This window comes from Cryptococcus depauperatus, chromosome 1 (assembly GCF_001720195.1).
Source record: "Cryptococcus depauperatus CBS 7841 chromosome 1, complete sequence".
Classification (NCBI taxonomy): Eukaryota; Fungi; Basidiomycota; class Tremellomycetes; order Tremellales; family Cryptococcaceae; genus Cryptococcus; species Cryptococcus depauperatus.
In genome coordinates this window covers 132566-144659 of record NC_089468.1, presented here as the reverse complement: position 1 = coordinate 144659, position 12094 = coordinate 132566, and the positions used below count along the sequence as shown (strand labels likewise).

Sequence of the window (12094 nt, the reverse complement as noted above, 5' to 3'; positions counted from 1 at the left end):
TACACTAGGCTTCATTACGTCACATTGCTTCACGCCCAGTTTCCCCTTTCAAAAGTTGCAGAAACCAATGTTTAGCATTCAAAGACGCCAAGGTAGAAAGCTTACAAACAGTCCATAGCATCACCACCAAAAAGCATAGCCTAAAGTAAGAAAAAGCAGAAGCATCAAACATGTAAAGTAGAGGCATCTGAGCAATATATCACAAATCATTCTCTTCTGTCTCAGTGATTTCATGTCCTCCTTTGATCTGGTAAAGGCTCAGTCGCCTGTGAATAATTGGGCGGAAGCATTCCTTCGGGATCTTCATGATCTTGCGGCCGCGTAACAGGCCCCATATCCTGCTCTCTCCCAGGCACATACATTCTCGATAAGGATGGTTGACTCCGTTCAGTCTCATTTGTTCCTTCATAGTGATGAATAGATCGGATACTATCGTCCGTCGCAGAGGGAGGATAGGCGGTATAAGGAAGAGTCACGCCAGCAGACTTGGTGGATGACCTTTGGGGCCCGTTGGTAGAAACAGGATGATCGTGATATTCTGAGGTGGCAACTGCCGTCGAAGCTCGCTCAAAAGTACCTGTTTGACTATTGGGAAAGCGGCTAGAGTGAGGCGCATCGCCTGCCCAGCTTGGGGGTTTTATACTCCTTGCATAGCTGGGAACGCTTGAGGATGGAGGAGATGGGATTCGAGTGAGGAATGGTAATGATTGTTGAGACATACCACGTCCTGCCGAACCAAATGGATTCCTTGGTGAATGGTCATCAGGAATGTTTGGAGAGAGCCCTGGTGAACGAGAATTTACAGATAGGTCTCTGCTAGATGACGAGGTGCCAAATGGTAATGTATAGATTTCAGGTCCCATGTAAGGCTTGATCTCTGGGTCGTTCAAATCCATCCGATTGGGTGATCTTCCGGGTCTCATGTAGGCTGAACCACGTCTTCTTTTCAGCTTTTTAAACAACCACCACGTCGTCAGAGCAATCAAAGCCAGAGCTACTACGCCGCCCACAATGCCGCCAACCACACCTGCAACATTGGTGTTGGAGCTATTACTGGTAGAGTGATTGGAATTACCGGTATTCGAGCCGTTGCTATTGCTGGGAATAGTGGACGATGCTGTAGATATGCTGGTGAGAGTTGTTCCAGTGTCGGTAGTATTGCCAGTAGACATCGGATTGATGGTACTGTTCACGATGGCATAATCAAAATCGAAAAAGTTGCCAGAGGGACCTTGGCCCAAATTGGTGATCAGCAAGATGTGAGGGCCGTCTTCAAGATGACTTGCTTGATATACTATGCAGTTGATGTCAGCCTTGTTTGGGTTGGCTATAGTGTGGTACTTACATGTTGTTCTTGGTTGGAGATTGAAAAAGGTACCGTTGAAGTTTTGAGTTTTACCGCCATCAATACTAGTATACAATGAGCGTGGACAAAAGATACAGCAAAGCGACCTACGAGACCGAGTAGTTGCCGTGGTCGGTATATAACCCTCCAAACACCTGGATACTAGATCCGTTGAATTTCAGTTGCATAGAGTCCCCAACAACTGATGTAATGTGTGCTGTTGAATTATAGTATTTATCGGGTTGTAGAGGAGGACCAGCAGTCCAGCCTGTCCCAAAATAGGATACGAATGAAGAGGTGTCATCAAATTCTGTGGTAAAGATCTCGCCAGAGCTGCAAACATTTGGTTAGCTCGACAAGCCTTGTCCGCTCGTGACCAAATGTACGTTGGAGTGGTGATGACAGCATAGTCAACGTCAAACCACCATGGGCTAATGCCTTTGTCCTTTACATCCGTCTGAGAAGGTAGATTAGTCAAGACGACTTGGTGCTCTTGATCCGACGACAGATTGCTGGCAGCAAACAAGACTTGCTGGAATTTCGCATCGGCAGAATAACCAGACTGGTAAGATATACTGCCGCCATCAAGTTGTGCTGTCCTATCGTAAGTATCCCTATGAGACGTCTGTTGATAATGTCACTGACTCGAGTAAATACCATGGTTTGATCTCAGTGCTCCATAAATGGTCACTGCTGTGCCATTAAACGTCAAGGACACCGAGTCGCCATCTGTAAAGGTGGCATAAAAAGTTTGTTTGTAGTAGTTGACCGTTTGCGAATCATCCGTATGCTTTTGACTCCAGCTAGATTTTGAGGAATAGTATTGAAATTGTGGTGAAGTGTCGTCAATCTATAAACCAGGTTATTCATGACGCGCCTGGAAGAGAATACACCTACCGTAATGTCCATATTGAAATCCCAACTAATGTATGCAAGATGCCAAGATTGTCACTATGACGCTGCAGGACAACGTCAACGCGTCTGTTGGTACACCGCCTTGCCACTCACTGAAGCTATTCGCCAGCCAGGCAGACGCGTTGACGCGTAACACGCTACTCCCAGTGTCACAATCCCTCCCTGCCAAAAGGCGATGCGTATGCAATATATCGACCAACCGACGAAAACACTTTTATAGCCAAGCAGGAATGATAGACGCGACGTGAATGCAAGCCTGATCGCGAAAGTTGTCCCCAGCAACGATATGACTAACCGCCTGGATAGCGAGTTGGCAGTCTTTGCTCCCAATCCTGCTCCTCTCGGTGGCGACAGAGGCAGTTTCAAGACTTGTAGTGCGTTGCCCTTCGAGAAAGAAAGTAAGAGAAAGAATAAAAGTAGAAAGAGAAAAAAGAAGTTGAAATAAAAATAAAAAATGGATGAAACTACTATTGTGTCACTGTCATGGATGCTCACTAGGCAAGAGAGGAAAAGAGGTCCAAGCGCACAGGAGATTTGATCTGTACGCGTCGTTTCACAACTGACGAGAAGGAACCAAACAATCGGATGGGAAAAAAATTGTAAGAAGGAACACAAACAAAACGTTGTATGTGGAAGGCCTGGATGTGTATTTATATGTAGCAAGGAAATGGCGGAAGGTATGCGTTTACATTTGAAAAGCATGCAGGATGGTTTGGGGAAGCAGCAGAAGGAGAGGAGAAGCTCGTCGGTCTCAGCATGGGGCGGAGCTGAGGTGTGGCATGGCAGAAATGGGAGGTTGCTGTACTAGTACACATACTAGTTATGTCCATTCCCAGTGTAGGTGGATAGTATGTGGCATGCTTGTGAGAAACGGAGCGCATATTTATTGAAATCTGGTCGTGAGTGCTCAGTGACAGGGTAGGTAGCTTGCTGGTATAGGAGATACGGCCGGGTTTTGCAAGATGAACTTGCTGGTGGTGGGAACAAGATATTTGAGTTATGGTTGGCCAAAGATATGGCAATGTTGTGTCTGCGAGTTTGAGGATACTTTGATCCAAGTCAAGGATTTGACAAGGACGACCTTTCCACATTCGATGCCAATAATATGGTTAGCAATGATATGTCGGAATCAATCATACTGGGTCAGTTTCAGTCCCTTTGGATTGAGATGCTATATGTGAGTAATGGTAGGTATGCTGCTGTTGGTGGTGAGCTATCATATTGGACTCACAACTCATGTCAAGAGCATAGAGATTCCACTTGACTCAGACGAAGTGTATCGAGGACTTGGGGTTTGACTGTTGATGTGGAAGGGATCATTGATGACGCAGAGGTTTTGTAGCAGATTGGCGCCACATGTCAGTAGAAGAAAAGTAGGCGTTTGAAATGGCGCAAGACAAGTGATTCAGGTCAAACATATCCAAGGTAAATTCAGCAAAAAATTATTCAAAAACTGGAGTCAGAACAGTAAAGAACTTGTAAAACACCTATTGCTTGCAATTTGATGGAAAACACTTGAGCAAATCGATCCAGCGGGCATGAATATACATGCCATCGGTGATGCAGCGTTGAAAACTTCTGGCTGATTCTCTCTTCACTTCCTTATGAAGCATCTTCATGGAGCAAGACATACTCTCGTGATGAGGTGCCGAATTTAATGACTGTATCGCCACGCTGTTATCCACATCGAACCTAGCAATCCCAATAGTAAACTTACCGTCACTAGCTTTCAGTTCATAGTATCTGGCAAGAATCATATTGAGTTCCGACCTTGACAACACTGTGAAAACGAACCTTGATTTAGGAATTTCAGCGTCGTTTACAAATGTACCATTTGTTGATTCTAAATCAATAACAAATGGCCTACAATGCAGTTAAAGCAGTCAGTCTCTAACTACTCAACACATAATGCTACTCGCTTTATGGTAGTAGACGCATCGCCGTATTCGTTTTTACTTGTTATTTGTCGAAATTGGATAGCAGCGTGTTGCTTGGAGCATGACGGATGGGCTACTGGTATATCGGTGATCTTGGGAACACATCAAAACCCTCATCATCTCAGACATGCAATACTTACCGTTTCGTCTCTACCTACAAGATAGCAGGATTGCTGATAGATATGCACCAAATCTATGCAAAGTATACAGTTATTCACTTCAGGTTCAACATTATAAACCGACGAAAAGACCTACCAATTTGCTCTTTACCTTTGAAAACGTACAGTCTCCAGTTTTTGGTAGGCTTACGAGCCTCTGGAGGCTCATTGTACTTGACTTCAACTCCCTTGATCGTATTTGTCTCTTTGGCGAGAAGGCCAGACTGATTAAAGTTGGGTTTTTCTCGCTCAACAGCGTCCTCCGGATCCTATGCGATTGACAATGAGCGCCGCCATATATACCGACATGTTCCCACATACTTGTTTCTTAATACTATCATCATATCTTTTTCTGTCCATAGCTCTGTCCATTTCTCGGTCTCTGGCGCCATAAGATCCATTGCCATCCTCTCTTCTTCTTCTGTAAGAACCTCTCTCATTCCTATGCTCTCTATCTCTACCTCTGTCTCGGACCCCTGAAGATTCGCGTTCTCGGATTTGATCCCTGTCGCTATACCCTCCGTCTCGTGGCCTTGTAAAACGTTCTGAAGACTGGCGATGGTAATCTCTGTCTCGACGAGGAGAACGGGAATCACGTCTTCTTGATTCAGATGCTGTTGACATTTTCTCTCTCTTCCTTTTCGTCTTTTATTGTGAAGAGATGATGATAAGAAGGATTAACAAATTCGTTTGTGAGAGAAAAACTGAAAAAGCTAAAACATATATTTTGCTACGAATGTTTTGACTTTTTTATCTACTTTTGCGTCTTTTGCAAAATATCTTCATTTCTTTCATTATATCAATCTTCAAGGAGATTTACTTGAAAAGCATTGTATAATACATCTTTGATAGAATCTTAACATTGTTGACAAGTGCAAGCCTACGTACATTCAACATATACATGTCCCGCTCAACGATCGCTAGTCTCGAATCCCAATTATCCACCGCGAATCACGAGCTTGAGCTTGCAACATTTCTTAATAAAGGAATACTACAAACCAACACAGAATACAAGCTTCGTATCGCTGAGCTTGAAGGCGAAAACATCGCTCTACGAAAAGCCGAGTCTCGTTTAGCTGAAACTGAAGATGCTTTGGGAGATTCAGAAATTCAAGTCAAAAGGCTAGAAAAGACTCTGAGGGAATGGGAGCATGAAGCCATCTCTGCTAGAGGAAAAAGGGAGGATATAGAGAGATTGAGAGATGAACTGGCTCGAGATAGAGATAGAGAAAGAAAGAAGAGAGAAAAGATAACGAGAGAGAAAGAATACTGGGAGGAGCGATACTGGGAAATGAGAGACAATGTGGAAAAGGCTATAAGGCTGGAACCCTTCGAGATGGAAAGCTGCTCCTTCCTCATTTCCAAAGGGCCAAAGCCTATCGACTATGACCTTTGTACTCCCACAACTAAGCCTAGATTTACCTCTCAATCTACCAATCATGCTAGTCGAAAACCATCTACATTACCCCTTGCTCCATTAGCGCTGTCATCGCCTATTCGAAGATCACAGAGAGCCACAGCAAAGAAGAGAAAGAGGATAACAGGGTCTGACACTGAGCATGAGGATGTGGAAGACGAATGTGTCCCTAAACAGCAGAAAGAGACAATCCATCCTCCCATTCTGTCAGAGGTACTTGGGAACACAATCCTCTCGAGAAAGGCTTGAGCTGACAAACACGTAGCCAGAGACAGAAATAATTACTTCTGAAATACGAGTTCCTTCATCTCTCAAACGGCGAGGACCGGCGATCGCGCAGCGACGAAATGAGAGATTCAAGGTCAAAGAGGAGCCAGTCAGCCCTGGTCACAACTGGCCTGATGAAGACGAAGATGGTAAATGATTTTCACTTGGTACACAGAATAAATCTGATAAGGCTTACAGATCCTCTATAAACATGGTCTTGATAAAGTGATCTTTCGTAGTATAACAGTCTGGCATTGAAAAAGTGGGTCTTTGTGCGTATCTGTTGTATTGACATGTAGCAACATGCTATGATATGTATGTGAAGGATATTCAATCCCCTACTCTCCGTCTTCTCTGCCATCCTCTTCTTTATTTGGATAAGAATAATCTCCTTGTCCAAACCTTACCCGTTTACCCTCTCCAAATACCCTATATGGAAAAATCATTATCGCGGCGTTCCCTCTTTCTCTCCTGGCCACGCCACCTTCATGATTAAGCTGAAAGTTATACGACGCCCTTTCCCAACCTCGCACTTTCCAACGGGATTGTCCCCAAACTTCTTTAAAAGTAGCGGTCCCCATCATGACGGTCGTCATACCCTCTTTGGCGCCACGGCAAAGAGAGTGAAGGCTGACCACTGGAAAGGGAAGAGAAAGCCTTGCGATGGGAGGTGTAGGTATCTTTTTGGGTTGGAGGAAATTTGGTAGAGAGGCAGGCTTTTGTTTATTCTTTGTCTTTTTGTCAATAGGAAAAGACATTCCAGAAGCGTAGTATTCGTCAAGAAAGAGTTGTGTGAGAGAAGCAAGCGATTTATGAAATCCAGTTTTTTCAACCTCCTCGCACTGGACATCTTCCTCATCGAAAACTCGAATTCTGAAACCCTTGAGAATACCTTCTTTACCTTTATATCTTGAATCCTCGAAAAAGTCACCCTCCTCATGACCAAGCATTCTCTTCATCCGTCTCTGTTCAGCCCCAAGCCCATGAGCAGGCCCAGAAGTAAGCGCCTCATAAGTGTACTGAGCAGCTTGTCGAGTTGCCCAAAATTCCAATCGAGGTTCGTCTTCCTCTATCGACGTCACCCCATGATATTCTTTGTGATCCTTCCACGCTTGTTGCATAACCGAGTTAAACTCTTCTACCCAGGGTCTTTGCATTTCTTCAAGAATACACTTGTAAAGCTCCCGAGAATTTTGACTCTGGCCTTTGAGCAGATCATCTTCCGTTTGGTCTCCGTTCATCTCTTTTCTACCTTTCCCTTTACATTTTCCCATACCATCCCGACCTCTTGCTTCCGAACCTTTTCCAACAAGTTGGTCTTTTGGTCTTAAAGAACGTTTAGCGGCTTCAAGCTTGTCCCTTGGTATAGGATAATGTAAAACATCGGAACATATTCCCAAAAGGGTGGTAATATCAAAGTTCATCTTGAGTGAAGGCGGAAGCGGCGTAGGAAGAGGATGACCACACAAGTTCTGAAGTGAAGATGGTGAAAGGAATTCAATTCTGATGCCCATCTCTCGCAGAGCATCAATCGTCATCGGTATTCGATCATCTGGCCACTTAGGACTGAGATCTTCTGTATTGAGATACTCTACTGACAGATCGGCGGCCGTTGGCGGAATACGTGTAAGCCACATCGTGAGCGATGGAACAGAAGCACCAGGTATCCGAGGTGCAGTTTGTGAAGCAGATAAAAGTTCGCGAGCAGTGGTGAAAAGACTGTTGGACATGCATGGCCGCATCAAGCTATTGGTGTTGGTATATCTGGTGTTTTGATCGTCTGATTCTGAATCAAAATCAGAATTGATATAAGAGTCAGCTTCGCGAAACTCTGCGAGCAAGTGAGAGATTTTTTTGCTTTTGTCGACAGAATTTATCAGTTTGTGTCTAAGTGATACAAATTCCAAGGTAACCTACCTATATATTCTTATCCACTCTTGTCCCCCTTTTGCAATCACGTCCACCCAGACGTCCTTGTCTTTCTTGGCCTGTTTTCCGCTTTTTTCTTTCTGTTTGCGATATTCAAACCCTTTAGAGGGACTGAATTCTCCTGTATGTCCTCCCATTGGCATTCTAACACCTACTACTGGAGGCTCGCAACTGACCACAATCTTCCAAAAAGTTTCCATACTCTAGACTGAGGGCAGAGGGTCTTCTTGAGGCGGTATACAAGAGTCTAGCATCTTCCTCAGCTATCAGTCTGAAGACAAAACGATCGACTGCAGAGAAAAAAGACCAACAGATTTGATTAATCGTTCATGTTGTTCCACTTGTTCCACAAATTTCCTCAGACCCGTAACTTCATCTTGTCTCCATACTCTTTTTTTTTGCTCTACTGGATCCCCGTTGCCTGCGTTGGATAGGTATATTCGATCCAAAACTGGAGCATGATAGAGCAATCGTTCATGAGGAAATGAGTGAATATGAGATAAGAGTGAGAGGATAAGATCATGAGCTGAACGAAGATTCAGGTTGAAGTCAGTCATATTAAACTGATTTAATGTTCTTTTGAAGAATTCGAATTATACGAATGATTAAAAGAATAGAGTAGTTCAGCTAAATGTCTTTTTTTGATCAATTGCATCTTGGACTTACCATAGGCTTCACGACAAATAAAGTGATGACATGGAAGATAAATTGGAGGACGACAATAAATCGGAGATGGAAGAAGGCAGCCATCATGACTTCAGTGATAATATTCACATGTAAAAGCTAGAGCATACATATACAGCTACCTGGCAATCTATTGGCATCTTGCATTAGACAATTTCCACAGACACACACACTCTAAATATCTTTTTAACAAGCTTATGCCTTGCCCTTCTTCATTGCCGCAATCTTTGCTTTTCTCTCTTCTCGTCGCCTTGCCATCTCTTTATCTTTCTCCTCCTTGCTCAATCCTGCCAAACTAGGCTGCGGTGTAGTGACTGTTGGAGGAGGCGGCGTTGTTTCTGAACCATGCCTGCTTGAAAGGGGAGACTTAATAAACGATGAAGGTGAGACGGACGCTGGTGCTAAAGGTGTGGAGATGGTCGGTGGTTTTATAGGCTTGGGTGATTGCACTGTGGGCGCAGATGTCGATTCCGTAGCTGCAGGTACCACTAAAGCTGTATCAGTAGATGCAGACTTTGGCTTTGGTTTGGATTGGGCAGGTGTAACATAATAGGACTGTGGTGGTGGAACGTGAATTCCTGGTACTGGTGCAGATTCAAATGTAGCTATGTTTTGATGGACATCAGTATGCAGCAGGTAAAACCTAGGAAAGATGGTGGATCCGACATACACCAGTCATCGTCATCAGCATTAACATCCATTAAATCATCATTCCCCCACGCGTTTCCGCTGTCCCAGTCATTTACTTCTTCAGCAGCTACTTCAGCTGCAAGCTGGTCCGCCAAGCTCTGTTTTGGTTTTCTCGTATTACTTAGTTTCAACCCGCCTGTTTGACTAGATTGAGAAGAGATGCCATTCAATTTGGATGTCGTCTTCAATGAAAAGCGGGAATTTATTTCGCTAGGTGTTGGGCTCACAATGGGACTTGTAAAAGACGGAGTTGCACTTGCTGACAAGTTTGGGCTGGTCCTTGAGGAACCACCGAAAGAAGGCTTAGAAACACTAAGACCATCTAATGTACTGTTGGTCTCCATGGTAGACTGTGCCTCACTAGCAGCAAGTTGTTTCGACAAGGAGCTCATCGCCCATCCAGCAAGGACGCCAGCAGCACCTGTAGCAGTGTTGACCAAGGGTTTGGAGGAAGCTGGTGCCTGCGAAGTTGTTGTTGGTCCAAGGGCATTGAGATCAGAAGTTTCGGGCTGCAAGACGATCAGCTCTCCTTTTATCAGAGAATGACGAAAGCTCTTACCATGTCTTTGACCATTTCTGTCAATCGAGACATAAACATATTCATAGCCTTGAAGGCTTGCTCCCTTACCATCATTTCCTTATCAACCAGTGTAAAACTCATTGCAGGCATCACTCTCCCTGCCAAATCCTCTCTGTCAAAGCTCTCTACGGAGGCCATCAAGGCCATTAATCCAGCTATCCTTGCATGGATAAATCCATCTTTCAAGCTTCGCGCAAAAGCAGGCACTAATACCTTTTTCTTCGTCTGTGTCGATAATATAGGCGCAAGACGGCCAAGCAAAATACAAGTGTTTGTTCGAATTGAAGGCTCAGAGTCTGTCTGGGTTTTGGCAAGAATGCGTAAAAGATCATTGTTGAGTATTCGATCACTCAATTTGCTAGAGAGAGGATGTATGGCTTTGACAGTAGCTTCACGAATGACAGGTACAGTATCAGAAAAGCCGGTAATGAGATGAGGCCAAATTTTGTCAGAGACTGTTCGACTATCCAGCTTGTCTATGTATTTTTCTAGTCCTTCAAGAAGAGCCATTCGGGTACCTCTATCAGGACTAGCCCAAAGTTTGACGACTGGTTCCGAAACGATTTTGCCATACTCCTTTTCTGGGACGTTCTTTCCCAGTTCAAGTATAAGAGGGAGCATAGAAGATGAAGGAGCTGTTGGAAGAGATAGAGAGTGGAGAAGAGAAGGTAGGACCTTGTACGTTGAGAAGGATAAGGGTAGTAACCCTGATGAGGTGGAATCTTTAATGGTTTTGAGTAAATTGAGCTTGTCGCCTTCCGACTGTAATTCGAAATTATCTAGTCCTTCAACCATCCTGACTAGAGTATTGGCAGCCCATAAGCCAGAGGACTCTGCTTCGTTTACGAAAGAAGCTGTGGAAAGCCTAGTTCGAGAATTGGGGTTCAACATTTTTCGCCATAGAGGGAACAACGCTTTCGGTAGAGCACCAGATGATGCGGGGGATGGCTGAGAGGTTAAAGATGGTAGTGGCGACCGAGGGTTATACAAAGTAAAGAGGAGAAGGGCAAGGAGGTAGGTATCGTGTTGCGCCGGGTCGGAGCTGATTTTTCATTAGCGACATTTTCACAACGAAATCTGTATCGTTACTTTCGTAGTGTTCCCCATCCAGATTTTTGGACTTCAGGAGGGCATCTCTCTCCAATATCTCCTGGTACCGCTCCTCCAAGACTCCAAAGAATTCCAGCATCATCATCTTTACCCGTAAGCAATTCGAAACCTGACAGGCGCCATTCAAGGGCGGGGGTGATGAATATTGTTGAAGGTAAGAGGTAGAAATGATGGAGACTTAATGGCGGAGAGTTCAAGAATGCGAGCGCTGCCTGTAAGAATACATCTGTGAGCGAAAAGTCTACCAGCAATTTGCTGACTGACTGAAATACTCTTGACACCCCATCCAATCCACTCTTCTTTAGTTTTCCCTCTATCTTTCCCTGCAAGAGAGCCTCCAATATCCCAATCCGTCATGACAGATTCTAGTGGACGAACACGCTCAGTAGCGATGTAAATGTGTGTCTCTGTTTCAATCGAGTCAATGTACTTGATGCTATCAAACCATCAGTTGCTAACATGCTACATGTAATGGAACTACGTACACACCTGGGTGACGTATTGTACGTAGTTTCTTCAGAGCATTCTTTGCCAGCTGTATTAGGACTCGTCTGTCTTTACCTCTAGAATGTGCAGCTGTAGAGTCATAGATAAACAGTGTCAAAGGTGTCCCGTCGTCCTGCCTTATATCAGCTTATAATTAATCGCATACTATCACTATCCTGTCTACCTTTTTCGAGGCTTCGCGAATGTCCCATATGGAAGAGTGAGAGTCAAGCCCTGGTATGCGTTCACCAATTGAAAAGGGAAAAGTCACGCCTGTGGACTGAAGTACCGAGGTCGTTATAGACTTGAGGTAGTTCATAGGCGAGTTTGAAGGGTTTTGAAATGATAATTTTTATATTATGAATGTTGCTGACTATCACTTTTATGGTAATATTTATTCTCATTGACTTGAAATGGGAATTTAATCTCTAATATATATTTGTTGTTGAGTTGAGATAAGTTCGGTTACGTAATTTACCTCCTTGGCCGTGATTTTTCTTGACATCCATTTTGTCTTTTCAAAAGACTTTTCAAGTCTCAATTCAACAGGAAACTTCCCAGGCTGCTATAGAGCTG

The 12094-nt window shown here is 44.1% G+C and overlaps 6 protein-coding genes across 6 annotated transcripts; 2 read left to right on the top strand and 4 right to left on the bottom strand.

Annotated features, from left to right (window-relative positions):
- Positions 1–230: 230 nt before the first annotated feature.
- L203_100053 (uncharacterized protein) lies at positions 231–2254 on the bottom strand (the record flags this gene model as incomplete). Its single annotated transcript, XM_066209521.1, has 6 exons — positions 231–1294; positions 1346–1410; positions 1457–1678; positions 1732–1939; positions 1991–2195; positions 2243–2254. The coding sequence occupies 6 exons, from the start codon at positions 2252–2254 to the stop codon at positions 231–233; spliced, it is 1776 nt and encodes a 591-aa protein (XP_066065618.1).
- Positions 2255–2967: 713 nt separating this feature from the next.
- Positions 2968–3558, top strand: L203_100052 (uncharacterized protein; the record flags this gene model as incomplete). The annotated part of the gene is made up of 4 exons (XM_066209520.1): positions 2968–3097; positions 3187–3262; positions 3320–3447; positions 3512–3558. 4 exons carry the CDS (start codon positions 2968–2970, stop codon positions 3556–3558), a joined length of 381 nt encoding a protein of 126 aa, XP_066065617.1.
- A 304-nt stretch (positions 3559–3862) lies between these two features.
- On the bottom strand, positions 3863–4979 carry L203_100051 (uncharacterized protein; the record flags this gene model as incomplete). Its single annotated transcript, XM_066209519.1, has 7 exons — positions 3863–3921; positions 3978–4003; positions 4055–4123; positions 4180–4289; positions 4338–4390; positions 4453–4624; positions 4677–4979. 7 exons carry the CDS (start codon positions 4977–4979, stop codon positions 3863–3865), a joined length of 792 nt encoding a protein of 263 aa, XP_066065616.1.
- Positions 4980–5256: 277 nt separating this feature from the next.
- On the top strand, positions 5257–6248 carry L203_100050 (uncharacterized protein; the record flags this gene model as incomplete). Its single annotated transcript, XM_066209518.1, has 3 exons — positions 5257–5985; positions 6038–6188; positions 6238–6248. The coding sequence occupies 3 exons, from the start codon at positions 5257–5259 to the stop codon at positions 6246–6248; spliced, it is 891 nt and encodes a 296-aa protein (XP_066065615.1).
- A 129-nt stretch (positions 6249–6377) lies between these two features.
- On the bottom strand, positions 6378–8525 carry L203_100049 (uncharacterized protein; the record flags this gene model as incomplete). The annotated part of the gene is made up of 4 exons (XM_066209517.1): positions 6378–7896; positions 7957–8079; positions 8124–8215; positions 8280–8525. The coding sequence occupies 4 exons, from the start codon at positions 8523–8525 to the stop codon at positions 6378–6380; spliced, it is 1980 nt and encodes a 659-aa protein (XP_066065614.1).
- A 322-nt stretch (positions 8526–8847) lies between these two features.
- On the bottom strand, positions 8848–11837 carry L203_100048 (uncharacterized protein; the record flags this gene model as incomplete). Its single annotated transcript, XM_066209516.1, has 7 exons — positions 8848–9257; positions 9323–9851; positions 9902–10964; positions 11012–11244; positions 11297–11468; positions 11518–11651; positions 11703–11837. 7 exons carry the CDS (start codon positions 11835–11837, stop codon positions 8848–8850), a joined length of 2676 nt encoding a protein of 891 aa, XP_066065613.1.
- Between the last annotated feature and the right edge of the window lie 257 nt (positions 11838–12094).